The sequence below is a fragment of the Phoxinus phoxinus genome (assembly GCF_949152265.1).
Source record: "Phoxinus phoxinus genome assembly, chromosome: 13".
NCBI classification, from domain to species: Eukaryota; Metazoa; Chordata; class Actinopteri; order Cypriniformes; family Leuciscidae; genus Phoxinus; species Phoxinus phoxinus.
The window spans coordinates 10,254,600-10,281,359 of NC_136888.1; the positions used below are offsets into that span (position 1 = coordinate 10,254,600).

The 26,760-nt window shown below is 37.7% G+C and overlaps 1 protein-coding gene across 1 annotated transcript in view; it reads right to left on the reverse strand.

The window, feature by feature from the left end:
* Positions 1–701: 701 nt before the first annotated feature.
* Positions 702–26,760, reverse strand: part of stxbp5b (syntaxin binding protein 5b (tomosyn)) — a gene marked incomplete at its 3' end in the record, with an annotated part of 45,879 nt that continues 19,820 nt past the window's right edge. The window contains exons 5-29 of the mRNA XM_079632144.1: positions 25,745–25,879; positions 25,529–25,592; positions 25,346–25,429; positions 22,716–22,839; positions 21,639–21,717; positions 21,219–21,373; positions 20,736–20,808; positions 20,514–20,661; positions 19,786–19,853; positions 19,596–19,636; positions 19,204–19,424; positions 16,663–16,850; positions 15,677–15,802; positions 15,077–15,228; positions 14,347–14,430; positions 14,106–14,168; positions 9,399–9,455; positions 9,268–9,315; positions 8,248–8,292; positions 6,813–6,926; positions 5,565–5,804; positions 3,940–4,297; positions 3,685–3,850; positions 2,420–2,531; positions 702–931 (exon numbers count right to left, since the gene is read on the reverse strand). Of these exons, the coding sequence (XP_079488270.1) occupies positions 702–931; positions 2,420–2,531; positions 3,685–3,850; positions 3,940–4,297; positions 5,565–5,804; positions 6,813–6,926; positions 8,248–8,292; positions 9,268–9,315; positions 9,399–9,455; positions 14,106–14,168; positions 14,347–14,430; positions 15,077–15,228; positions 15,677–15,802; positions 16,663–16,850; positions 19,204–19,424; positions 19,596–19,636; positions 19,786–19,853; positions 20,514–20,661; positions 20,736–20,808; positions 21,219–21,373; positions 21,639–21,717; positions 22,716–22,839; positions 25,346–25,429; positions 25,529–25,592; positions 25,745–25,879 (3,175 nt within the window). The remainder of the gene's footprint in view (positions 932–2,419; positions 2,532–3,684; positions 3,851–3,939; positions 4,298–5,564; positions 5,805–6,812; positions 6,927–8,247; positions 8,293–9,267; positions 9,316–9,398; positions 9,456–14,105; positions 14,169–14,346; positions 14,431–15,076; positions 15,229–15,676; positions 15,803–16,662; positions 16,851–19,203; positions 19,425–19,595; positions 19,637–19,785; positions 19,854–20,513; positions 20,662–20,735; positions 20,809–21,218; positions 21,374–21,638; positions 21,718–22,715; positions 22,840–25,345; positions 25,430–25,528; positions 25,593–25,744; positions 25,880–26,760) is intronic.

A 26,760-nucleotide genomic window follows, 5' to 3' on the forward strand; every position in this document is an offset into this window, starting at 1 on the left:
AATACTCAAATCTAATAAATACCAATACTTACTAAATTGCTAATTTATAAATATATATGTAACCTTTCAAAACTTTTATTTTTGAAAAAAAAAAAAGTTGAGAAAACAAGGGAATTTTCCTTTGAATTTGTAAAAATGTAAAATCAATGATTCTTAGATACTAGTCATTATTACTTTTTGTTATTAGTACATCTATGCATAAATAAACCATGTGGCATGAAAGTTTACTAACATTTTATGTAAAATATGCAGTACTGTGTAATGGGGATATAAACTCCACCGAGCTGCAGGAATGACCCAGCTGTGTCTCTCTTGCAGCTTTTGGAAGAGAACCGGTTTAAATGGCAATAGGCAAGTGTATGCCGTGAGGAATGATTGGGAGATATCATTCAATATTAAATATTACCCTATCTGTCGCTCAAATGAGCATTGTAACAGAAATGTTCTTTCCTTTTAAAACACTCACATAAAACCAGGTGTCCTGGTACAAACCACAATGCAATTCACTGCAATGCAGTGGTAGGACACTTGAACGTGTTCGGATTTATTTGTTTGGACTTTAAATGACCAGGTTTTTTTTAAGCTAATATTGCTTTCCCCCCCTTCAGGTTAACATTTTTTTGCAGAACAATTGCGGAAACAAAAAAAAGAAGCAAGCTTGCTTGATTTCGCATGAAATTTGCATGTTGAATCACAAGAGATCATCTCACATCATGTGCGTGTTTGGAGAAGGAGTCTGCGCTGGACATCATGGCCGCTGTCCTCTCCTCCAGCTCGCCTAGTTTCTGCCCTCTCTCATCCAGAGCTATCCTGGCCCGTGCCAACTCTCCCACCACACCTGACGCGGCCCCCTTCATGCCCTCCATGCCACCTGGACCTGGGATGTGCTGCGCCAGGCTGCGTGAAGCCTTCCCAGCAGTCACCTCTCCAACTGCAGACAGAACAAAACGAGAGATCTTGAAACTAGCCAAATGTCTGACCGTATCAGTTTTAAAGTATGAAAAGACATCCTTATTTGTCACATACATATATGATGTAATGTAGTGAAATGTTTTTCTTTGTTCCTCATCCCAGAAACAGAACCAACAAGGAATTATGGATATATAATATAATATAGAACATATTAAATATAATAAAATATCAAGAAATGTGTGAATAAAAGAGAAAAATGTATATAGGATATAGTAAGGGAAAGAATACATGAGGATAAAACAAATTCTGCATTACATAATGAGAATTTGGAGTGAAATCTGCTTAATTGCCACAATTAAAAAAAAAATCTTATTGTGCCTAAAAACTAAAATATTTTTCATTTTATTTTGGGATGAAATATGGCTTTTTCTTTTTGTGAGATTCATTATATTGTTCTTCCTTATACTCTTAAAAAACATATATATATATATTTTTTGCCATCAATACAGTAGGTCCTTTCACACATTAAATATGGAAAATTATCATAATATTACCAGATTTACTTTTCAGGTAAATACACAATTGAGCTGCTCACACAAGCAACGGTGTTCTGTCTTTTTACCATTAAGATACAATTCACACATCAGAACCAAAATTCTGGTAAACTGTTTGATGTCAATCAATAGAAATGACCTTTAAACGCTGCACAGTTTTCTTCATTTTTCGCAAAATGAGAAGCGCTTTAGATTTACTGATCGTACAGAACATGATTTTCTTTTGTCTATGTTTGGAGCGACTGATGCACGTGTCCATAAACCCCATTGATCCTCACAAACTTCCACAAGTAAGCTTCTTCGGCGAACATCTGTTATGAAACGGATTCATTTGATTCATTTTGACAACTACGCAAATACATTGAACTGTTCATGCAGAAATACGATGTTATACCGATCAGTGAGCCGAGAGCACACATACACGGTTTGTGCACATAACGGACTCGCACGTGTCTAGTTCGACGCCATCTTTACCTTCATTACAATCGTCATCCATCAACACTTTATTAGCAACACTGGTTTTCATAATCCAACTGAGAGATGTAATTTGCGTATCCTAAATTCATGAAGCGGTTGGGTGTTTTGAACCGCAGTTCAGTCTGTATTTCTCAGCGCAATGAGAAATGGCTTTGGCCGCTCCAAAACAAACACAGAATACGTACAAGAGAGGTGGTGCAAATTTTTTTATTTAATGTATTAATAATAAAAAATAATGAGTTATATTCATATATTTAAATTAATTTTAAACGCGTTTAAGTGTACTATACATTGACATTTTTTATTATTAAGTTTTTTAAAAGTTTGATTGAAAATGGACATGGATATTGGACTAAATGAACATTTGAATGAAAACAGTATAGATATCAGCCAAAACAATCAGAATTTTAACATCAGATCGCTTCTTCTATTTAGTGATTTAAGAAACATAGTGTAAATGACAGAATAATACTTACACAGGTCCTCTCTGTCCAAGGACTGAGCGCCGCCTCCAAATAAGCCCTTGAAGAAGCCTCTGTTCGGAGCCTCTGGTGTCTCCACTGGGGTAAACAGCTCTCCAAGCATCTCCTGCAAAAAATGAGCACCTCACAATAAATGGATATGAAGACTGATGTAATACAACCTATGTCTGAGTCTTTAAAGGCACTGCAAATAAAAGCACTCTTAAGGTGCTTTGGTTCCTAGAAGTATTTTTCCCATTCATTTTCTACATTCTTCAATAAAGACAAGCCATGAACCACTCCAAGAATAATCACATTTCAAAACAAGAAACAAGACAGACTGTGTGTATACAGCCTTTATGAAGGAATTTGGCTATGCTTTTTAGAGCATATCAAATCTTTGCAGTTGTATGAAGTCTCCATTTACTGATTGACTGTCTACACTGCACTATTATTCTTGTCTTATTATTGTATTGCTGTGGGGTTTTGTTTGTTTGTTTGTTTATTTATTTGATTGATTGTTGTTATGAAAATGAAATAAATAATTAATAACACAATGGTAAAACTATTGTATAGACCTATAGTCATTCATTATAAATCATATTATTTTATGTGACCCTGGACCATAAAACCAGTCACATGGGTCAATTTTCTGAAATTGAGATTTCTACATAATTTGAAAGCTGAATAAATAATCCATGATGTGTGGTTTGTTAGGATATGACCATATTTGGTCGAGATACAACTATTTGAACATCTGAGGGTGCAAAAAAAAACGAAACATTGAGAAAATCGCCTTTAAAGTTGTCTATTTAAGTTCACGACTGTGCTGCATTCACTAACAAAAATAAATGTTTTATATATTTACGGTAGGAAATTTACTAAATATCTTCATGGATCATGATCTTTACTTAATATCCTAGTGATTTTTGACATAAAAGAAAAATTTATCATTTTGACCCATACAATGTATTGTTGGCTATTGCCACAAATATACCCGTGCGACTTGTGACTGGTTTTGTGATCCAGGGTCACATATGTCATTACAAAAAAACACAGAACAACCTATTTAATTCACGCTTCATGGTAACACTAACGTCTTTGGTAATCTGTGTAACGAATAAAAAATTTTAGCAAAATAATTGTGATCAGTTCAACCATTATCATGCAGCCATAGTCTGAATTAAAAGGTTTATATGTTGTCGCTAAAAATCACTTTCTATAATGAATGGGATTTGAATCATCCTGCACACATAAAAGAATAACGGGCACATTCTGACCTGCAGGTTATCACAGGTTTCCTGGCTATAGGTGATTCTTTGGATCTCAGTGGGCGATGTGAGGTACAGGGCCTGGCCTTGGTTTGAGAAACAGAAGGTTCTGGCTATCCTCATGTCCGTCAGAGGAAGGTAGTTCACATCCAGCAGTGGCCGCAGGCTGGGCAAACTGAAAACAGATGGTTCACAGGTTAAGGAAGAAAAAACAAAGAGGAAAAGAATATTCAGTGGCATTGAATGTACGGTCTTTTACTTTACCTGAGGGTCATGATGTGGCCATTGGCACAGAAACAGGCCAAGCCGACCCCGGAGGTCATCGTCACCACATCAGCTCTGAGCACGAAGGAGGCCTCAGTGATGTTGTGCTCGTAGATGCAGTTTAGGGACGGCAGCGCCACCACCTTAGCCTGTTTCTCTGAGCAAACCACAACGTACTGACAGTCCTGGTTCTCCTGAGATGAAGGAAGGGAGGTGGGCCGGCGTCTCCGTGGCGGTTCTCTCTCTTCCTCAGGGGCGTTAGGCTCAAACCAGGGCTCATAAACGTGGGGCAGAAGGGTCCCGCTGGCATCCAGCTGGGCCATGCGCAGAATGCCTCCTTTCAAGCGCACTACTGAACCTGTGAAGGCAGAAAGCGGCAAACCAAAAAGTGTATTTTTCCATCAATAGTGATTTTCACTATGCGAAAAAAGCAGATGGAATTTCGAAATAGTCATAAAAACGGATTTTACAGTATAACGTGGAACATTTCAGTGAAAAGAGGCGGCTTGTTCCGGCGCAAACGTTCCCTGGCGCTATTTTGCAGTTTGAGAAAACAATTCCGTCACAGACCAGGAAAAACCTAGTCTAAAGTCAGTGGCGCGTTATTCAGATGCTATTTTAAGGGTGCATGCTTGGCAATAATGTAGCGTGTGCACAACGCGCATACACTTTGCTTCTCTCATCTACACAGACGCAGCAGTTCATATTTTTGCAAACCATACACAATTACAAGGACAAATATTACCACACGAGAGAAATCATTGTGGTGTCATGAAGATTTGAAAAAATAGGCATAAATCTAGCTTACACATTTACCCAAATTATTCAGGCTAATTGTAGTAATGACGGATCAAACCTGTTTGATCAATAGTGGCAAGACACATCGGTATATAAGGATATCTGACCACGTGGGTTGTCCGTCAAGAACCAGGAAACAAAATTCTGAAGACTGCAAAATCAACTTTACTATCATGTAATAGTAACACGATCATCTTGCGTTCGCCTGCGAATCCGCCGTTATAATAGCAATCCGCCATGGAGCAAGCGCACCTGCTCTTAAAAGGAATGTGAGATGACGCTCTGATTGGTTTATTGCACGTTACGCCCAAACCACACCGAGTAATGTAGCTACTTCAGACCAACCCAATTTAGATTTGTCATTTGTCATTGTCACAAGAGTCATTGATCCCGCCGGTATAATAGCAACAGCGCCCGGGATCCACCCACAAAGTTACTTGCGTTTCGCGTTTGACACTTAATCAATACTACCAATAATAATAAAACATTGTTTATTAAACCATTGTTTTTTAAGGAATATCTAAACTTTTCATTCCATGATTTAATTTAAACAGTAAACCTCTGTTGTGCAGCAATTTGTTTACCAAAATTTTTATTTGTTTACATTTAAAAAAATTATGAAATAAAAAATAAAGAATTAAAATAACCGAAAAACAAACAGAATTTCAGGGGGAAAAAATGCATAGGGCCCTATTATTAAAAGTTTAATAAACATGGAATTGTTCACATTTGTATGAAGTAAATTGTTTAGACATCCTTTTTTTAATGGAAGACAGAAAATTGAAGAAAAACGAACTTTTTACACACAGATGTAAAGCAAGTCTTACCACAGAAAGAGACGCCCACAGGCTGTTGCATCCTCTGCTCTGGCGTGGAGGGCACAGTGAGGGTGATGGCCATCATGCCGCCCAATGAGGTGCCCACCCACAGGCTGGGCACTGCCAACGTCTCACTCTTCTTGGTAAGGGAGTCACAAAAGTATAAGGAGGAAACGACCTCACGTGACTCTCTGTCGATGCTGGTCACACTGGAGCTGCGCGAGCGGCTGAACGAGTTGTCCCTGGCATCTGAGAACCATCAGGGACAAAAAGACAACAGAAGTGGACAATTAACATGACGCTATCAAGTAAAATCAAGTCTGGACACCTGAAACCAAAAGCAGTTCATTCAGTATATTGAGGATATTCTTATAAAATATGTAGTGAGGAATGAGTAAAACATACAGGTACTGGACACAAACCATCGCATGGAAATCACACATTTCCACAAAACTAGCAGTCACCAGCTACAGAACATTGTTTTGTGGTTTCATTTGACTCTCAGACAATCAGATGCATTTCTGGCAAACCTATATAACAGTAATTTTTAGTATAAATGCAAATTCAAAAAGCAATGAATCTCACCAAAACTCATGGCTCATGTTTCATCCCAAAATATAAAGAATTTTCGATTTCGAAATGAATAAAATAATTATCAATACAAATAATTATACATAAGAGTTTGTTGTACTGAATATCTTCTAAGTTTAATCATGAAATCATATGATTTTCTTCTTTTGAATTTTTAGTGAAACATGACTCTTGATGAAGCTTATTGGTCTGTGAGATTCACCTGTAAAATGTCTGCAATTGGTTAGTAAATCACACAACAACAACAGCTCATAAAAGTCACTAGCTAAACAAAGATGGAGAAGTTAATACGACACGAGTTATTGCTGGTCTGATACAGCTGTAGACAACCAGCTGAAAAATATAAAGTGTGCTACGATCACATCATTAGGAATCCAAGGATTACACAGCAAATGTGAACGGTATTATGAGGCCAAAATCCATAATCTGCTTTGTTTCGGGATGATGAAAGAATTTTTTTGTGCAACTTGTGTGTTGCACTAAGAATATTAAACCTTAATCTGTAATCAGTTTAAAATAAAACTGTGAAAAAAAGGTGAGGAATTAAACATTAGTCGCACCCTCATTCAAGACAACAGACAAACTGCACACGGTAAGCTCCAGTGAGTTAGTATGAACCAGTCCAAATCAGGGCAGGTCAGGTCAGCCTGTAACAGGGCCACTCACTGAGGTCACATAGTGAGGTCTCACGGAAAGACGCTGTGTGTTTCCTCTTCATTTCCTTCACACAACTCGGTTGTTTCTTAGCAGGGAGAGAGCAGTGGCGGCGTACCCTCCTTTCTACACGCAGAACAGTGAGCGTAAAGTTTAACTAGCTAGCTCATGTATAAATTGCACCTAAATACATTTGTACCAACAATCATGCATGCAAGTCTACAATCTATATAGACCTACATATATTATAGGTCTACAATACCTGGAGTACCTCTGAAATTGCGTAGGATTTAAAGTTGTTTATTGCCTGCGAAAATTACTCCATTTATTATTGTAGTGACAACTATTTTAGATTGATTCAAACTCAACGTAAAAACAAAACTGTGACTTACTAAGGCGGTTCTAGGCCAGAATACGCTACAAACCAGACCAGATTTCATGGAGATAGTTTATGTAGATGTATAATAATTTAGATGATATAGGTAGACACTAGGGCTTGCACAGACTTTAATGCTCTGCCATGTCGCTTTAAAGCTTGGCGTCGACTAGTCGCTGATCATGGCCTATAGAGGGCGCAATAGGATAAGAAATCTTTGAAGTCCACTATTACTCTCTGTTTCCAACAGTTAAAATGTCTCTCTGAGAGAGTGCCACGAGATATGTTTGATTATACCATCTGGATGCTAAAAATTGTCATGTTTTAAACAGCTTATTGTACATGTAAGTTAATCGCTGTTCTAAATGGGCTGCTGCATTGTAACGCACACACATACAGATAGTAGCATAACTCACGCGCAGATCACACACACACCGAATCATTCCGTAGTACAGAAATGTATTGTCAGCTGTTCTGTGATTTATCAATAAAATAGTTTAGAAACTGAAGTTCTAGTATATATTTCTTAGTAACTTAAACCTACAGCTTCACTATTAGAAGAGAGACGATGCCAGGTACATTTAATTCACACGCAATCGCTCTCTCATTCATGCATTCATATCTTTACTGTGCTGCTTTCTTTGAATCTGATTTAGAACGAGCAGAAATCTGTGAGAAATGTAACGACCCAAAGACAAAAGAACTGGTAAAGATAAGCTGTTAAGTAGGAGCAATAGCCTTGTGGGCAGCGCTGTGTCAATATGCCATAGCGGTGCACAAGGCAACCCGCATTCAAGTCTCGGCTCAAGGCTTATTTGTTAATCAGCGACGAGTCGACGTCGACACGACTTTCATCACATAAATTTAGACTTTAAAAAAATCTGAAGTCGTTCAACCCCTAGACAGTGATGCAGCTCATTAGGGTTGAGAACACCGTATTAGTACACCGCTACTTCAAGAGCTGCCCTTTCAATCTGATGCTTAAAATATCGCCCAGTTTACATAAGCGTGGAAGACTGCAAAAGATGCACAGCTACTCCTAGAAACTAAAGTGAGAGAACAAACGCTTACCATCTTTCTGATCAGCAATCATGCTAATTTTCCGGGATATCTTAGCTGGAAAAAAGAAAACATTGTTCTGAACATAAAATCAAAGCCGTTCATATCTGGGAAATCATTGTTACTAAAATGTTAAATAAGGATGAATCAACGGGTCAAAGAGGACAGAAATCAGCAGGTTAAGATTAAGTTGGAGGATCATGATGTAGAATAAAGCTACAGAGCAGCCATGAGCCCTTAAAAAGAGACATTTGTTTATTTAGTATGTTACATTCAGAAGCAAATTGATCATGCCCAGAAAATTGCATTGAGATTAGTGGCAATGAAACCAGCACCGATCCAGAGTCAGAACACCATGAGCCTCATTTCTCTCTGACGTGTGTGTGTGTGTGTGTGTGTGTGTGTGTGTGTGTGTGTGTGTGTGTGTGTGTGTGTGTGTGTGTGTGTGTGTGTGTGTGTGTGTGTGTGTGTGTGTGTAATCGCTCATATGTAGATCTATGATTTCAGATGTTCAGTAGAAATCTGTGAGTAAACATACGATTCAAAATCAGAGATGTGTTAAAAGTCTAACATCATTTCCATTGCCCGGTGTATTTTTACCCTTGAAATGCAGCAGAGCAGAGTAAAAGCCTGTAATGTTAAACAAGGTTAGAAAAAAGCATTCCTGCAAGGAGATTCAATTTTGATATTATGAGAATAAAAACATTTTAAATCTTAAAACAGTATAAAGTCAACATGTGCAGCATTTATAATCCATTTCAGGGAAAAGAAGAAGAAAAAAAATCTCCTTAGAGTAACATGAGGTTATGTACATTAAGAAAGTTGACTTTGTAAAAAGTTAAACTGGTCCACCATTTTTAGCCGCACTTAACCACCAAGCAACAGATGCACAAAGCTCAAGTCCAGCTCTACTATGCACTTAAGCAAACCCCTTTTAATTTGTTTGGTTAGTTCATTTGGTTAGTGCACAAGAGCCCATTAGCACAGAAACTGAGAGACCCAGACTGCCGTAATATAAACATTATACAGTACCAAAGTCATTGGCAACATTCTTGGATATCCGCTTGCTTTTGGACATCACTGGAAAATGTGTTGAAGAGAACCAAATCAAAGAAAATAAAGGCTTTTCTAAGACAGAAAATGGGTGTGTAAATGTACTGTACCCTTGTCAATGAACTTGTGTTTGCTGTCTTCATCAGAATTGCATGGTGAACCGGAGCCTATAGCAACAACACAGTCTGCATAATAATGTGATACAGCCAATGGGGTCTTATGTAACTTTTGGCAACTATCTGCATATCAAAGTCGAATTCCTTGTAAATTAAATTCCCTTGGTCAGCACACCTGACTTGAATGCTGATGATGCTTGCAGAATTGTTTTCATTTTTCGCTGTGCTAAAGACTTTTCAACTATAATGGAGCTTCACATCCAATGCTCTGGCATTGCAGTGTTTGTCAATATGTCTGTCTTTAAGTTGCAGTGTGTAATTTCTGCCTCACCAAAAGGAACTTCCAGAGGATAAGCATGAGCTTGGTGGGACTACCAGCTGGTCCAAGCCATGGGAAATTACATATTTCACTTTAAAAGGCACAGTCCACACAAACATTTTGTCTTTCATAAACTCGCCCTCATGTTGATATAATGCTATAGATGCAAGCTGCACTTTTCAAATTCAGTGCAAGTAAATCTTACGTAATAAGAAAATTAATAATGACTTATGGTCTAAAATTTTGGATTAATCTCAGATATTGTGTAGCGTCAACAAAAATGAAATATAGACAAAATGTTGTATTTTTTAATTTGTGGAGCTTGATTTGTTTGTTGTATGTCATGCCAGCTTCCGTGGCCATTTTCTTGGTGAGAAAAATGTATAGAAGATCTAATATCAGGTTTTTAAAAACTGTTTTTGCTCTGGAAATACAAACTGATGAGTTATGTGTTTTTGATCAAAATAAAAAATTATTTTGATCTATCAAATCTTTGTAACCGTTTTTGTCAATTATATTGCTGAAATGGATAGACCTTTTGTAAAGCTCTATCCATTTGACCTGAATGTGGGGCGCTCAACCGGATGTGCGACCCATGAGCAGCGTGAATGCCGAACGCTTGTTTGTTTATGTTTGTTTATGTTCTTAAGTACATGTTTACATTGATGCGCACTTTTAAACTTTAAAACATTTTGTCAACCCGGAGCCATGAATTGCATCTACTTGATCGTTCTGATCACACTTCTTAATCGTTTTACCTGGGGAAGCGATGACGACGGCGGGGCTGGTCACAGGATTATTTACTCCCGTGAGCTATTGCTCGAACTCCGTCCATTTGCACCCGCTACTAGGGACAACAGCCCTTATCTGGCTTGCAGCAAGGACAGTGTGGGAACAGAGGATATCGACAAAGCTCCCAAAAATCATCGAAGGAAGAGAGGTAGGAGAGGGGGTGTCCAACGCCGACTAAGGAGATGCGGGTTGGCCGATAGAAGCCGGCTCCCTCCGCTCCCCTCCATTCTTCTCTCTAACGTACAATCCATCCGTAACAAAGTCGATGAACTAGAGGCTCATGCTAAGTTTAAGCGCGACTTTAGAGACACATGCATGCTGGCTTTCACGGAGACGTGGTTGGGAGAGGCTGACAGGGATGAGGATCTGCGCATTAGTGGCTTCGGGTGCCCGGTGCGCATGGATCGGTCACCTGTAACAACAAACAAATCCACTGGGGGAGGAGTCTGCTTCTACATCAATGAGAGGTACTGTAACACCGTTACTGTTCGAGAGGAAATCTGTACTCCTGACCTCGAGCTACTATCTATCTCTCTTCGCCCCTTCTATCTTCCAAGGGAGTTTCCACAGCTATTCTTCACCTTGGTGTATATACACCCGCGTGCAAACGCCTCCTCAGCTGCTCACGTAATCTCAGAAGTGACTAACAGACTCGATGCTATATCACCCGATGCTCCAAAGTTTATTATGGGAGATTTTAACCATTGCCAGATTCACAAGACATTAAAAACTTACGAGCAGTATATCACCTGCGCAACAACTAAAAACAACACCACTCTTGACTTGTGCCTAGGCTCAGTACCCGGCGCTTTTAAATCCATGCCCAAACCTGCTTTTGGTGCATCGTACCATAACAGTGTTCTCCTGATACCTACTTATAGTCCCATCTGCAAGCGACAGGAGAAGTCTGTAAAAACAGTGAAATGCTGGACAGATAATAGCATTGCCAGCTTACAGGCATGTTTTGAATGTACAGACTGGGACGTGTTTTACAGCTCCTGCAATGATTTAAATGTACTAACACAAACTGTGACATCTTATATATCTTTCTGTGTCGATAGTCATATCCCATGTAAAAATATAACAATATTCCCTAACAACAAACCATGGGTTACTAAAGAATTAAAGAGCGTTCTAAATAAAAAGAAACGTATTTTTTATACAGGGAGTAGCCAGGAAAAGAAAGAAATTAATAGAGAAGTAAGGAACGGGATAAGAAAAGCAAAAAGGGCGTATAAAGATAAGATAGAGCACAAGTATAGTAGTGGAGATCTTCGGGCAGCTTGGAGGGGAATTAAAGAAATGTCCTCAGTCACCCAGGGAAATGGAGACAGTAGGAAACCTATAACAATTATGGGGACAAATGACGCTAATCTCCCGAACGTTTTTAATACTTTCTATTCTCGCTTTGAAAAAAATGACCCTTCTAGAAACATTACTTGTATAGGAGAAACAATATTGTCTCAAAATGAGGTCACAATCAGTCAAGAATGCGTTAGGGACCATCTGAAGAGAGTAAATATAAGGAAGGCACCTGGTCCCGATTTGCTTTGCGGGCGGACACTGCGCTATTGTGCTGATCAGCTGAGCAGCGTATTCCAGCACATATTTCTGATGTCACTGAAGTGTAGTGTGGTTCCCACTCTTTGGAAATCCTCCATAGTGATTCCAATTCCTAAAAAGATTAGCAAACCAGGGACACTTAACGATTTTAGGCCTGTTGCTCTAACTTCGTTAATTATGAAGATATTTGAAAAAATCATTAAAAATTGTATGCAAACGTATGTAGAAGAGAGATTAGATCCCCTGCAATTCGCTTATCAAGCAGGGAGGGGAGTGGAAGACGCAAAGTTGTTTATTTTGAACAGCATATACAAGCACTTAGATAAACCAAAATCACACGCAAGGCTTCTGTTTGCAGATTTTTCGTCAGCTTTTAATACCGTACAACCATGTATTTTAATTAATAAGATGTTAAGTGATTTTAACCTGCCTCATCAACTTGTTTCATGGATTTTAAATTTCTTAACCGACAGAGAACAGAGGGTATCAGTAAACGGCAAATTATCAGATCCCTTACTGCTCTCCACAGGACTTCCTCAAGGGGGTGTCCTTTCACCCCTTTTTTTTATTATGTACACAAATGATTGTAGAAGTACCCAGGAGAACAGCTACCTGGTTAAATTTTCCGACGACACTGTGTTGCTGTCACTATTACAGAGGCCATCATCTGATCATGGAAATGCTCTAAATGAATTCATCTCATGGTGCGATAACCATTGTTTAGAACTAAATGTATCCAAAACTAAAGAAATAATTATTGACTTCGGGCGAAATCGAGATACAGTTTTTAACAGCACTATACACAATGCTAAGGTTGAAATTGTCTCCTCATATAAATACTTGGGCACTGTTTTTGATGAGCATCTTAGATTTGATCTTAACAGTGCTACCATTGTAAAGAAAGGGCAACAGAGAATTCACCTTCTTCGCAGACTAAATACTTTCTCCGTCTCACCGGTCATCCTGTGCAGATTTTATCAGTCTTTTATTGAGAGTCTTTTAAATTTTTCTTCAATCTGCTGGTTTCATAATTTGAGCATCAAAGACAGGAATAGCCTGAATAATATTGTAAAGATTTGTTCTAAAATTATCGGTGTGAAACAGAGAGACCTAAATGTCTTCTGTAACCAGCAAATACTGCGGAAGGCAATGAGCATCCTGGCCGCCCCGGACCATGCTCTGGCAGGTGAATTCTCTCTGTTGCCTTCTGGGCGTCGCTACGCGCTCCCGGCATGTAAGACCAATCGTCATTCTAAATCTTTTATTCCTTATGCGATTAAACTCTTAAATTCCGCATAAAGTTCCTGGAGAAAGGAAAAATGCACATAATGATGAACTTGTACTGCTGTACGTTATGTATGTGTGCGATGAACTTGTTACTTGTGTGGATAATGTGTGTGATTTGTATTATTTATTGTTGTTGACACGCTGCTCTTAACCAATTGCCCCGTGTGGGATCAATAAAGTTGATTGAATTGAATTGAATTGAATTGAAGCTAAATGTGTTTGAATGCAAATAATAATTTAAAATTATTTTCCAGGACAACGCAAACGTTTCCAGGACATTTAACTTTTTTTCCCATTTTCCATGTGTTTTCCAGGACTGGAAAATTGGTCTTTCATTTTCCAGGACGCCGCCGCGTGGGAACCCTGAGAGTGTTCACTACATAAAAAAAGGTTTCTGACGGGGTTAAAACCAGCACAATATTATATAATAAAACATGCTTCAGGGATAAAGGATTTTGACAAAAAGAACATGTTTTTTGGAGCTTGGCCGTATAAAATGAAAGTGGGTGGTGATTTATCAAAAACAAACACTTTCTGCCTAAGGTCTCCTTTTATTTTCCACAAAAGAAAGAAACACGTGTTTGGAACAACACAAGGGCGAGTAAATCAAGACAAAAGCTTCATTTTTTGAGTGAACTGTTCCTTTAAAGGTCTGTCAATCAACTCATTATAAAACTAGCATAATTCATGCTCTTCATGTTTTACCAGTAAATCCTGTCATACAATGAGGGCATCTTTACCTGAAGTTGGTGATTTACATCTCTCCTCTGGGGTGGCTGATGCATCATTACCATCACAAAAACCTGTTGAAAACAAACACGTCTAAACCAAACAGCCAGATGGACTTCATACAGGAAACATCACATAACACTTAAAACTGATAAAAAAAAATAGACTATAGTGTTAAACAACGACTAAAAGAAGAATGCAGACAGATATAAAGAGAAGGACAAGACCTTTGATGAGTGCCATGTGACTTACTGAGGTAAGAAGAATGAAGCTTTTTCACAGATTCAGAATAAAAGTTAGAGAGGCCGGACATGCAAGACTTCTTATGCTGAGTGTCTTTACGAAACCACAGAGAGAGACGAATATTGAAAGGGTGAGACAAAACAATGACACAAAATCAAATGAACAGCTGAAAGGCCTTTGAACTCCTAGATTCCAGAGACTGGATTCAGGACCGTTTGGACGCATTTGTTCTGCTTTATCATTTTCAATAAATGAGTGATACAAATTCAAACCAAAATAACCCCAAGTATGAGCAATAGCAATAGCGATTACTGTTACATAAGCACAAATTGCTTTATCAAACACTACTTATAATTGGTATTGGTCAGATTTTCTGTATTAAATCATCGCTAACAATAATGTAAAATATCACATGGGCCGTAAATTCAGTCTGTTGGCATCTGTGTATTTCAAAGACTGGAACTCAGATGAGAGAACAACTAAAAGAACATGCAAAGACAAGGGAGAGAAAAGAACAAACATCGGCGCTCCTGTTTTTTGAGCATATGGATCGGAAGATTTTCTAAGATCAGGAGCAGATGGTTCCTCGACCAGAGATGACCACCAGCAGGAGCATCATGGTACGTAGACTGACACTGCTCATAATAAGCATGTGCTTTACTTTATCAGAGAGAAAGTGATACACATAGACTGACAACGTGCAGAGGTTATGATTATTAGTATGAAGATTTTTGTTCACCTGCCGAAGGCTGTCTGGCTTTGCGGGGTGAGCGTGGCTGTCTGTGGTGAGGATCTGTTGAGCCGTACAACTCGGCTGTGCTCATGTTCAGAAGAAGCGTTTTCTGAAGGTAATCAACCACTGCAAGTCCGTTACCGTTGCCAAATGCAACTCTGTAAAACACATGACAGATATACACTATGGGTCAAACGTTTGGATGTGTTTGAAGATCTGCTCATCGAGGCTGCATATGTTTAATCGAAAAATTATTTTAAATTGTGAATTATTCCTGTAATGGCAAAGCTGAATTTTCAGCATCATTACATCACATTATCCTCCAGAAATCATTCAATAAGCTGATCAGCTTATTTTTTGTGAATGGCCATTTTTGTGGACAGTTACATTCAAATTCAGTTAAAATACCACAAAATAATACTTAATTATCATAATTAAGAACAATTATTCAAGTACTTTACTAGGCTTAAATTTGATAAATCATGACACATAAAACGTGTCTGAAAGATAATGAACAGCTGTTGTGCAAGGAAAGCATTTTTAATTGCTCAGTAAACACATCATTGGTGCAGTAAATGAGTTGGTGTTGTCGTTTCGTGGACTTACAGGCCGTATGCAGAGTTGACGGCCAGGCTGGTGATCTGTTGTGGCGGCTCCCCGCTGACCCACACCAGCTGAATGAGCAGCTCCACCTGGTAACCCGGAGACTGTTTGAGAGGAGAACTCCTGACTCTGGCCAAATAAGACACAGGACACAATTAACTACATGCTAATATAAAACACATACCATGTCATTCTTAAGGCTCTATCTCACAGCCAGACATTTGAGCAAAATAAATAAATAAATCTGATTCACATCTTAGTACGTAAATGTTGTTGGAAAGGCCATATTAAAGGGATAGTTCACCCAAAAATGAAAATTAGGCCATGATTTACTGACCCTCAAGTCATCCTAGGTGTATATGACATTCTTCTTTCAGACGAATACAATCGGAGTTATCTAAAAATATTCATATTTAAAACGTTGTAATCTAAAATAAGCTTCCGGCCAAACGAACATACGGATTCTACTTAAGTCTACAGCGCAACTTATGCGAGTAATGCGATGTACTGCTGATATTTACGCTACGCCATGACGCACTACGCTACTTCTGAAGCCACAAGTTGCGTAAGTTGCACTTTAGGAGTAAGTAGACTGCGTATGGCCGTTAGCCGGAAGCTAGAATTTGACTTTGTAACGTGTTAAATATGATTTTTTTTCTTACACAAACTCACCGCTTTGCTTCAGAAGGCCTTTATTAACCCCCCGGAGCAGTGTGGAGCACTTTTATGATGGATAGATGCACTTTTATGGACTTCAAAACAGAAACGGCCATTCACTGCCATTATAAAGCTTGGAAGAGCCAGGACATTTTTTTTATATAACTCCGATTGTATTCGTCTGAAAGAAGAATGTAAAATGCACCTAGGATGACTTCAGGGTGAGCAAATCATGGGCTAATTTTCATTTTTGGGTGAACTGTCCCTTTAAGTTTTCGTTTTGTTGTTTTGACATGCCGTTTAGGGGCGGGTAAATGTGAAACCGTTTGTACTTGAGACAGGGCACGTTATCCCGCAGGCCGTCGGAGGAGTTGTTGCTGCTGGTGGAGGGGTGGGACTGAGGCAGGCTGGTCTGAGGGCTGGATGCTGTTCCTGGGGTGGAAACGGCAGACGCCTGCTCTCCTCCGCCCTCGGGAGACTCCACTTCATTCAGTTCACACTGCATACGCACCTCCAGCAGCTACACACCAGAAAAACTGTCATTAACTCTGCACACAGATTTATATAAACATATGCATAGATCCGCATGTCTATAAATCGATATACAGTTTCCTTTTCCAATTAATTTGTCTCTTTTATTTTATTTTTTATCATTTATTTGGACAGAAAAGTACACAGACTTTGTCCAACAAAAAATGTTTTGTACTATCCAAATTGTGTAATATTTTAGAATTTTCCACAAATCTGACTGTCCTCAAAATAAACTACAGCAATGTATTAAAATGAATGATATGGACATAAATTATACACTACCAGTCAAAAGTTTTGGATTGGATTTTTTATGTTTTTAAAAGAAGTCTCTTCACCAAGGCTGCATTTATTTGATAAAATAAAAAAAATAAAAAAATAAAAAAAAATTATATTGTGAAATATTATTACACTTTAAAACAGCTGTTTTCTATGTGAATATATAGTAAAGTGTAATTTATAACTGTGATCAAATCTGAATTTTCAGCATCATTACTCCAGTCTTCAGTGTCACATGATCCTTCAGAAATCATTCTAATATGCTGATTTGAATCTCAAGAAACATTTCTCATTATTATCAATGTTGAAAACAGTTATTTACATTTTTATTTCAGGATTATTTGATTAATACAAAGTTCAAAAGAACAGCATTTATCTGAAATAGAAAGGTTGTGTAACATTAAACACTACCGTTCAAAAGTTTGGGGTCAGTAAGAATTTGTAAATAAAATAAAAAAAATCAATAAAAGAAATCAATAAAAGAAATCAATACTTTTATTTGTCAAGGGATTCAAGGATGATTTAAATTGATCAAAAGTTACAGTAAAGTATGATGTTACAAAATATTATATTTCAAATAAATGCTGTTCTTTTGAACTTTATATTCATCAAAGAATCCTGAAAAAAAATTACACAACTGTTTTCAACATTGATAATAATAATGAATGTTTTTTGAGCATCAAATCTGCATATTACAATAACTTCTGAAGGATCATGTGACACTGAAGACTGGAGTAATGATGCTGAAAATTCAGCTTTGCCATCACAGGAATAAATTACATTTTAAAATATATGAAAATAGAAAATAGTTATTTTAAATTGCTGGTTTTTTTTATTAAATAAATGCAGCCTTGGTGAGCAGTAAACACATAAAAATCTTCATGATCCAAAACTTTTGACAGGTAATGTATGTCTAGAAATACTAAATATATTAGCATTATCTCATTGGGTATTTTTTAGAGATGATTGATTTGTCTTGTCTTGTTTTGTCAAATGAGTATATATTAGCTTGAACATTATTTATCTACATTATTAAAAGGTTTTGATAAAAAATTAGATGTATACAAATCTACACAAAATTCATTTATAATTGAGCAATCTTTTGGGGAGCCTTAATATTATATAACACTGCTAATCAGGACAGGAAGATATTTTCCAGGCATGAAAGGATGAAGGAGAGTGTTACCCCGCTGTTAATTACATTTGTAATATTTATGTGAAGTTACTTCTACATTAATTTATTCAATCCTTCAGTGTGAAACCTACTCATTAAAAAAAGCAAGGTTTTTAGGATTAATAACCATAAATATGTGAGCGCTTTACTCATTTGTGTGGATGCAGCATATGGTAGTTTAACTGTTGGAAATCATGTGTCAAAACAACTTAATGTTTAATGAAATATCCTGCAGTGTGCATACTAAACTCAGTCTAAAACGGCTTTCAACAGCATTCTTTTAATTGCATTATAATCACCATGCAGTATTTTAGGACCTCATATTAATATTAATCATTTGTGACCCTGTATCATAAGTCGCACGGGTAACAAAACATTGTATGGGTCAAAATTATCTATTTTTCTTCTATGTCAAAAATCATTAGGATATTAAGTAAAGATCATGATCCATGAAGATATTTTGTAAATTTCCTACCGTAAATATATCACATTTTTATTTTTGTGAGTGGATGCAGCACAATCACCAACAGAAATGGACAACTTTAAAGGCCATTTTCTCAATGTTTAGATTTTTTTGCACCCTCAGATTCCCGATTTTCAAATAGTTGTATCTCGGAAACAAACCACACATCAATGGAAAGCTTATTTATTCAGCTTTCAGATGATGTATAAATCTTAATTTAAAAAAATTGACACATAAGACTGGTTTTGTGGTCCAGGGTCACATTTGTCACATAGTTAGACCATTTTAAATGAAGTTGTGAAATAAAAGATTAAAAGTGGTGAAGAATGAATCAAATGGTGACCAGCTACATCATCTAAAATGTATCTTAAACAAATCTTGTTCATATATTGTACACATATAAACATCCTGTATTAAAATGTGTCAGACCTGGACCACTTCAGTGGTGACTTCCTGTTTGCTGAACCTGTAGACGATGACGTGAGCCGATACTCCAGCCACACAGAGCACACGACTCTCGGGACACCAAGACAGGATCTGGATGGCGAACGGATCTTCATCCACAATGTCAGTGCTGGATTTCTCCTCTTTACTACGGGGCTTGTCAAACACCTTTGCTGTTTTTAGCTTATACAAAACCTGCAGCATTACTGACAGACACAACAGAGCAAATGTGTTACCAATTATCTTTATTAGCTGTTGTTAATCAAAAGAAAAAATCTGCAGAAATATCCTGCGCAGAGTGTGTCAGCATCTGATTTATATTTGTCCAACTCAAAACATTGCCATAGAATCTATCTATATCTGAGACAGAAACTCACATGCTGAGGCATCCCAAAACTTGATTGATCCATCAGCATGCCTGGTGTTTCAGGAAGAAAGAAAGAAAGAAACCAATATCAGCCCTGAAATACTGGCTCCGCATTAAAAAGCATTTCACTTCCGACGAGTATAAAAGGCGTCCCTCGCTAATCCAATTATTAAACGTGAAAAGGCTTCGGTACAGCTTACCCAGTGATGATGATCTCTGAGAAACTTAGTGTTCCCTGGCCCCAGTTCCCTCCACTTACTGGCCATTCCTGCATAAACACAGATTTATATCAGTCATATAGGACTATCCTTTTTTTTTTTTTTTTTTTAAGGACCTATAATGCTTTTGTACATTATTAACTTTCTTTAGTGTGTAATGTTGCTGTTTGAGCATGAAAAAGCTCTGTAAAGTTTCAAAGCACAAAGTCCCTCCAGAGGGAGTTATTCCCTATATCAGTGTCCACTGTTTCTGAACTCCCTGAAACGCCTCCATTGTAGTCTTGAGTTTTCTTCCAGGAATGAACACATCACATTTATCATTTAAATAATTCCTGTCAAAGGCATACTCAATATAAAGAGGCGGGGCCTGGTTAAGTTAGTTAGTAGTGTGTTGAAACACGTGGTTATTTTAAGGGGCGGGACATCTCCTAAACACGCTCGAAGCGGTTAACCAATCACAGCACACTGGTACAGCCGACCAATCAGAGCACATCACGCTTTTCGGAAGGAGGGGTTTCATAGAGACCGGAACTAAACAGAGTGTTTCTGACAGACTGGGAAGATAGGTACTGCAACAATGTTAAATATGTACAAAATAATGTGTTATTTTTTAACAATCAAGCATGAAAACCTATTCTAGTAGACCCCAAAACGAAATCAAAACTTTGTAAAAGGGCATAATAGGTCCTCAGCGGAGAGCAGAACGCTACCTTCTTACTGAAGCCCTGTCTTTTTTGTTTGGAGCCCGCTGAGTAAAGTGCAGGAATGATTTCAGCAGGACAGTCCGCATAATATTCGCAGCAGGTCACCGGAGACTCGTGGATGGACAGAGGATACGGATTCTCAAAGATCGGATACCTGCACAGAGAGCTGTTTAGAAATCAACTGTGCGCAAAAGATTAGAGTGTCTCTGCCGTTTGGCATTTACTCACCCAATCTGTGCAAGGTCAATAACAACCAAATCCTTCTCCAGCAGGACAACAACGGCATAAGGCTCCTGGAAATCTGTGGAGATGCAGAAGGAACAGTTATTTTAAAACTGAGATGAGACATCTTTACAAAATACCATTTATTTTTCCTAGTGAAAAACTGTTGGTGGAAAATTATTTAATAACTATATTTTTTATTGCATTTTAGTGCTTGCATAAAAGTTTTAATCTACTTTTCAACAACTGTTTGGTCCAAATTACAGTTCATTAGATAATTTTTTATATATATATATATATTATTATATATATATTATACTGTATGCATTATATCGCCCAGCCAAACATTCAGCACTTTGTCTAGGTCTAATTTTGTCAAGATTTGAAGATAACGAAAGAAACTATTTTTTCCTCTTGTTTTTAAAGGTACTGCTGAATATACAGTAAATGTTATGGGAAAATCCAGAGATAGGTGGGGCAGTGACTTGCCGTTTGGATATGGGGTTTCACACAGCGTAAGGAAATCCACTATGGAGTAGTCCATCTCCAGCACTGCAGTGCTTTTCCCATGCATCACAGTCAGACAGGCTCGCCTACCCACTGTATCATATGACAAACCTCCACACAGAATCATGAATGGTTCCCTTAACAAAACAAATGAACAAATATAAATTTTCCATGATGCAAAGGGAAGCCAAGCCGGAAGTAAAACAAATTAGTGCTTCATTCAGAAGGAGTGGAATGAATAACATGTTTTTTATCTCCAAAAAGAATTGTCATATTAGCTTTATATTTTATGTCATCCCTATAAAACAGAAGCCAGACAGTCTCTCGCAATGCAACGCTGCACAAGTCTTAAACCAATGCATCATGCTCTGTTTGCTTCCTAAATGCAACCCGGAGCCTTACCCTGCCCTGGTAGTTTTGTACTCCACTTTCAAGATGGGTTTGCAAGGCTCTGGCTTCTTTCCATCCTTGGGCTGTTTACCTGGGAGAGAATATAGCATGTTAATAAACAAGGTGTGCGTATAAATATGCCTTCACTTTTTTATTTTCTCCCTTCAGTTTTTATCTCCAGTATCTGTGTATTTGAATCATGGGAACCACGCTAAATCAAGGGCAGGAATATTTAAGCATCTCTCGGTTTGTTTGTGATTCAGGAAGTCCCAATTTGATTCCAAAAAAAGATTTTTGGTACATCTTTCAGCAACAGTATAGAGACTCTTTGACACATTAAGGTGGCTTATCCCGCATATCCCTTATTTGAACTGAATTATTCATATTTTTAAAACTAACAATAATACAAATTTCAGACGATTCATTTTTGTGGACGGATTGAGTCTGAGGTTTTTCAAAATCATGATGCATTTGTAAAAAGATTGTTTTGCTCTGCCGCTATTAAGGATATTGATTTATTAAACCCCTGGGGTCGCTTTGTTTCTTGCCAGTGCGAAAAAGACTCAAAATAATCCGTAGATTTTGGTCATACACATAAGTGTTGTATTTTGTACCAACATCAGCAAGCTTCTACATGAACATGGCAAAATGAAAAAGCAAACACCTTGGAAAAGAAGGTTATGTTGAACAGGAACTGTTTCAGGAATGGCCCAATGATCTTTACAATAGATCAGTGTGCTCAATAATGTGCCTTTTTTGTCCTTCGTTATGTATATTTGGATTGCGTAGTGTTGTTTTATTTCAGTGACTTCCACAAACCACACATAAACGTAATTTTCTCAAAACTACAAACTTTTACATACATGCTGCTCGCATATTATTGTAGCAGAGTTTATTGAAGAAGTGTAAACACAGAACATTGATGCGTTTGAAAAACCTGTTCAAAAATAAACATTTCCAGTTCATTTGTGCTGCTAGTGTCACACAAATGACACACAATTCACCTCTACGGTACTTATTTATTCTGTGCACCCTGAAGCGCTCAACCTGAGGAACTTGGAACGGGAGTTTGTTTAGGCAGAAGCTTACCATGCGGTGTAATGATCTGGGCAGGCTTGGCAGGAATGCGTACATTCCATGTGGTAAGTGTGCCATCTGAGTGACTGCACACAAACTGTTTCCCCTCATGATGCCAAGCCACCGAGTGGATCGCCTACAGGCCAAACAAAAGATGAGTAAATCAACCACAAGAAAACCAGGTCAGGCAAACTACGCTTCATGTGTTGTGACCGCAAATATGAGTCGACATTAATAAACATAACGACATAGAGTTGTTCATTTGAGTACTCTGCACTCCACTTTGACAAACGTATTTCACCATAAAACTGCATTTATGTATGATGTGAACGACAAGTTACCGCCAAAAATGATGTCACAACTAATCCTTGCATTAAAACGTGTACAGTTGTTATTGAAGTAGTTTATTGTGCTAAAGTGAATAATTATTGCAGTTATTGTTTTCACTGCAGTCACATCTGAGTGTCAGGGCTCCAGACTAACATTTGAGAGCAGTAGCACAGATGGCAACAATTTCTACCGATGGTGGCACCAGCACTTGATCTGGTAGCGTTGGGGGGTGGGCGGATTTTTAAGCATAAAGGTAACAGGGTTCTTGCAGGTTTCAGTAAGTCAAATTTAAGACATTTTTAAGACATTTTAAGACCATAAAGATTTAAATTTAAGACCTACATGACGCATTAACCAGTAAATAACAAATACAATTAGCATTAATATGCACTTTTTGTTTACATAAACATTAAAATACTAACGTAAAAAATGATGGCTAGATTTTAAAAGTGTCTTGCAACATGTTATCTACTAACATGTACAAGTTCAAATAAAGTTGACAAAAAAGGTTTTATAAAAAGATAAACCTCACGTATTTCAGCCTTTAAATAATCTTTAATATAATTAATGTGTCAAAAAAAGATAAATGACTGACATTTACAATGCAAATTAGCTTATCTTTTATTATTAATAGTAAGATTTGGTCCGATTTTCCCGTTGCGTCTGTCGTTGCTATGCAACCATGCACTGCGCTCTCCACAACGACAAAGAAGTTTTAGTAGCTAATGGATTTCCACCACCGATAAACGCTTGCTGTAGCCATTATTTATTGACGGAGAAGAGAAAAACACCTGTAGTGTTTGGGTGCACCCCCATCCTTCATGTTGACTGCGCTTTCAATGTTGTTACGGAAAGGGTGAAGCTGATTGGTTGGTTCTTGTCACATGACCTGCGGTGCGCTTGCAGAATTCTGAAAAGTTTAGCTTTTTTTTATTTTATCTCGCTCCGCCTGGAAAAACGGCCGCATTGCTTCTAATATGAGTGCGCTTGGCGCGCGGCTAAAAAAAAAAAAAAAAAACGAACTTGAGCGCGCAAAAGACGCAATATGTGAACGGCCTCTTGGCGAGCTACCGCAAATCAGGCCACGAGCTGCTGGTAGCTCGCGAGCGACGTGTCAGAGACCCCCTGCTACAGCTCCGCTTTGAAGGCTACGGCTCGATACTTTTTTTGCTACTTTGTAATAACTTTCTGTGGCCAGCATTTCAGGAAATGAACGAGGGTAAAACCTTTTTAAGACCTGACTAAATTAAATTTAAGACCTCGGCTGAAAATCTGGCCGTTTTTAAGACGTTTTAAGGCCTTAAATTTAAAGTTCAGAATTTTAGACTTTTTAAGACTTTTCAAGACCCCGCGGGAACCCTGGGTAATAAAACATTTTTTGTAAATATTGTTTTGCATTAATAAGTTGCAGTAACTAATAATATTACATGATTGTTTCTTGGAAGTGCACATTTGAGTTGCAATGCAGACTTTGTTTTGTTTTTACAAATGTACAACAGTAACATGTAAAAATGTAAATATTTTTGGTCATCACATTAAAAATAACATTTAACTTAGTAGAGTTTTGAAATGGTGCAAAAAAGTGCTTGACTTTCACTCTCAAAAGGTTGTACTTTCAAAAGGTTGAAATGAATACTAACATTCGACTATGGTTACAGTTAGCATTACTACATTAAATCCATGGTGAGTGTTGGTGATTGATTTGTGGACTAACAAGCCTTCTATAACTTGTTTGTTCATGGCACAATAGGGCTTTTCACACTTGAAATAGTTAACCCTGGGTCATTCTAAACCCGGGGTCAACTGAATCCTGGGTTATCTTGCTTCATGTTTCACACTGCTCATAATTTACCCGGGGTTAACAATTAATCCTGGGTATTCATAAACTAGAAAGTCCCTAACCCTGGGTTAACGTTCTTATTTGCATATTTGCAGGGTCAGTGTCATTGAACACAGCATGCGACCCGTTTACATAAAAGCTCTAGCATTGCACATCCTCATATTGCAGACTGTGTACTATCGAGTTTATACTGAATGGATACTTCAGTCTATAAATGTAAAAATGAAACGGTCTCATCTTCACGCAAATTTTCATGTTTTCAGGCAGCATTTGATATTTTCCCTAACACTGAATTTACTGTTTATATACAATGTGGAGTGTTTCCGTGACTGTACAAAGCACGCAAATGTGTACGTGATTGGTTATCTTTTGGAAGTTTTTATGGCCTAAAATTCTTATTATTAAATTTAAGATGTTTTATGACTTTTTATGACACTGGAGGCAACTGTAATCTACAATAACAATGTCTCACCTCGTCATAGTTGTACCGATAGTCAGCCTTCTTCGATTTCAAGTCCCACAGGACAACTATGCCACACTCAAAACCAATTAAAAGCTGCAAAAAAAGAAACAAATTTTCTGAAATGGTGCAAACTAAAAGCTGAGCATGATTCCCAAAATATATAGATTAAGGAAATATAGTTAATCTCCATACTTTCCCTTCATCCATGGGGTTATCGCTGATATGAACTACAGGTCCAGGGTGAGACTTTGAGGAACTGTTGAAGAGAGGTGATAGTTTATGAGGAAAGTGTTTTGACAAATAGAAAGGCTGGATGCAAAGATCATGTGTGTAAATATTTGAGCACAAGACATTTAATTAGAATCACTGGAGTTCATGGTGTCTATACATGGAGAGTCAGACCCTTACAGTTCAATGGCTTTGTTCCACATGATGACATAGCCTGAGAGGGTGAAGGACTCAACATTGACGATGTGAATGTTCCCTCTTTCCGTGCCCACGTAGAGCCATTTACTCTGAAACGGCAAATGGCAGAACGTGATCCTGCCAAAAGACAGAGAGAACTGACCTTAATCAAAGTGAAATACTCACTGCGATTATCTCATGCGATAGTGAACATTTGACTGATGTGTGTGTCGGGAAGCATTAAGGATGAAATGGCAATAGCAGCAGAGTGAAATCTGGCAAAATGAATAAGTCACGTTTGATAAATCAACTGGTATTACTGTGGACGACTGTGCATTACTGCCATTGTGGGTCTTGTGAATGGGACAGCAATCAAGTCTCTACGCATTTGAGGACACTTGAGAACACTGTCCTGCCCTCTTGTTTCTGAACAAACATTCATTTCAACGCTTTATTCTGGGTTGGCCTGCTGATTAACAGTCAAATGGGCTCTTTGCCCAGGTAAAGGCCAACTTTTGCATTTCCTGAAGAAAACGTGAGTGGTGTTTGCCTGTGCAAACCTTGCTGCCAAAATGCTAGAGTATTTTGGGTGGTCACTGGGGTCTTGCTATGCAGTTGATAAGGTTTTTAGAGATAGCATGTTGCTAGGATGTTTCGAATAAACTCTTAACTTCAAATACGAGCTATTGTAACAGTTAAAACAGCACGATTTGGAGAAAAAAATGAAATTGTAACTTTTCTGGGGGGGGGGGGGTAGTGATTTAAAAAAAATCTATTTTTTGTTTGTAGGGCTGCTAATTTTGGTAAAAAATGTTTTATATATGAATATGGCTGCAAAAGTATTATTATTTTATAAAAAATATAAACATTACTAAATATAAACAAAATAAGAAATACTACCAATACTAGTCATATTTTACTGTAAAAAATAATAATAATAATATTTTACATTACAACTCTAAAACTCTATAATATTTACAATAATAAAATTTATGACAGTCTAAATTCTTTATTTTTTT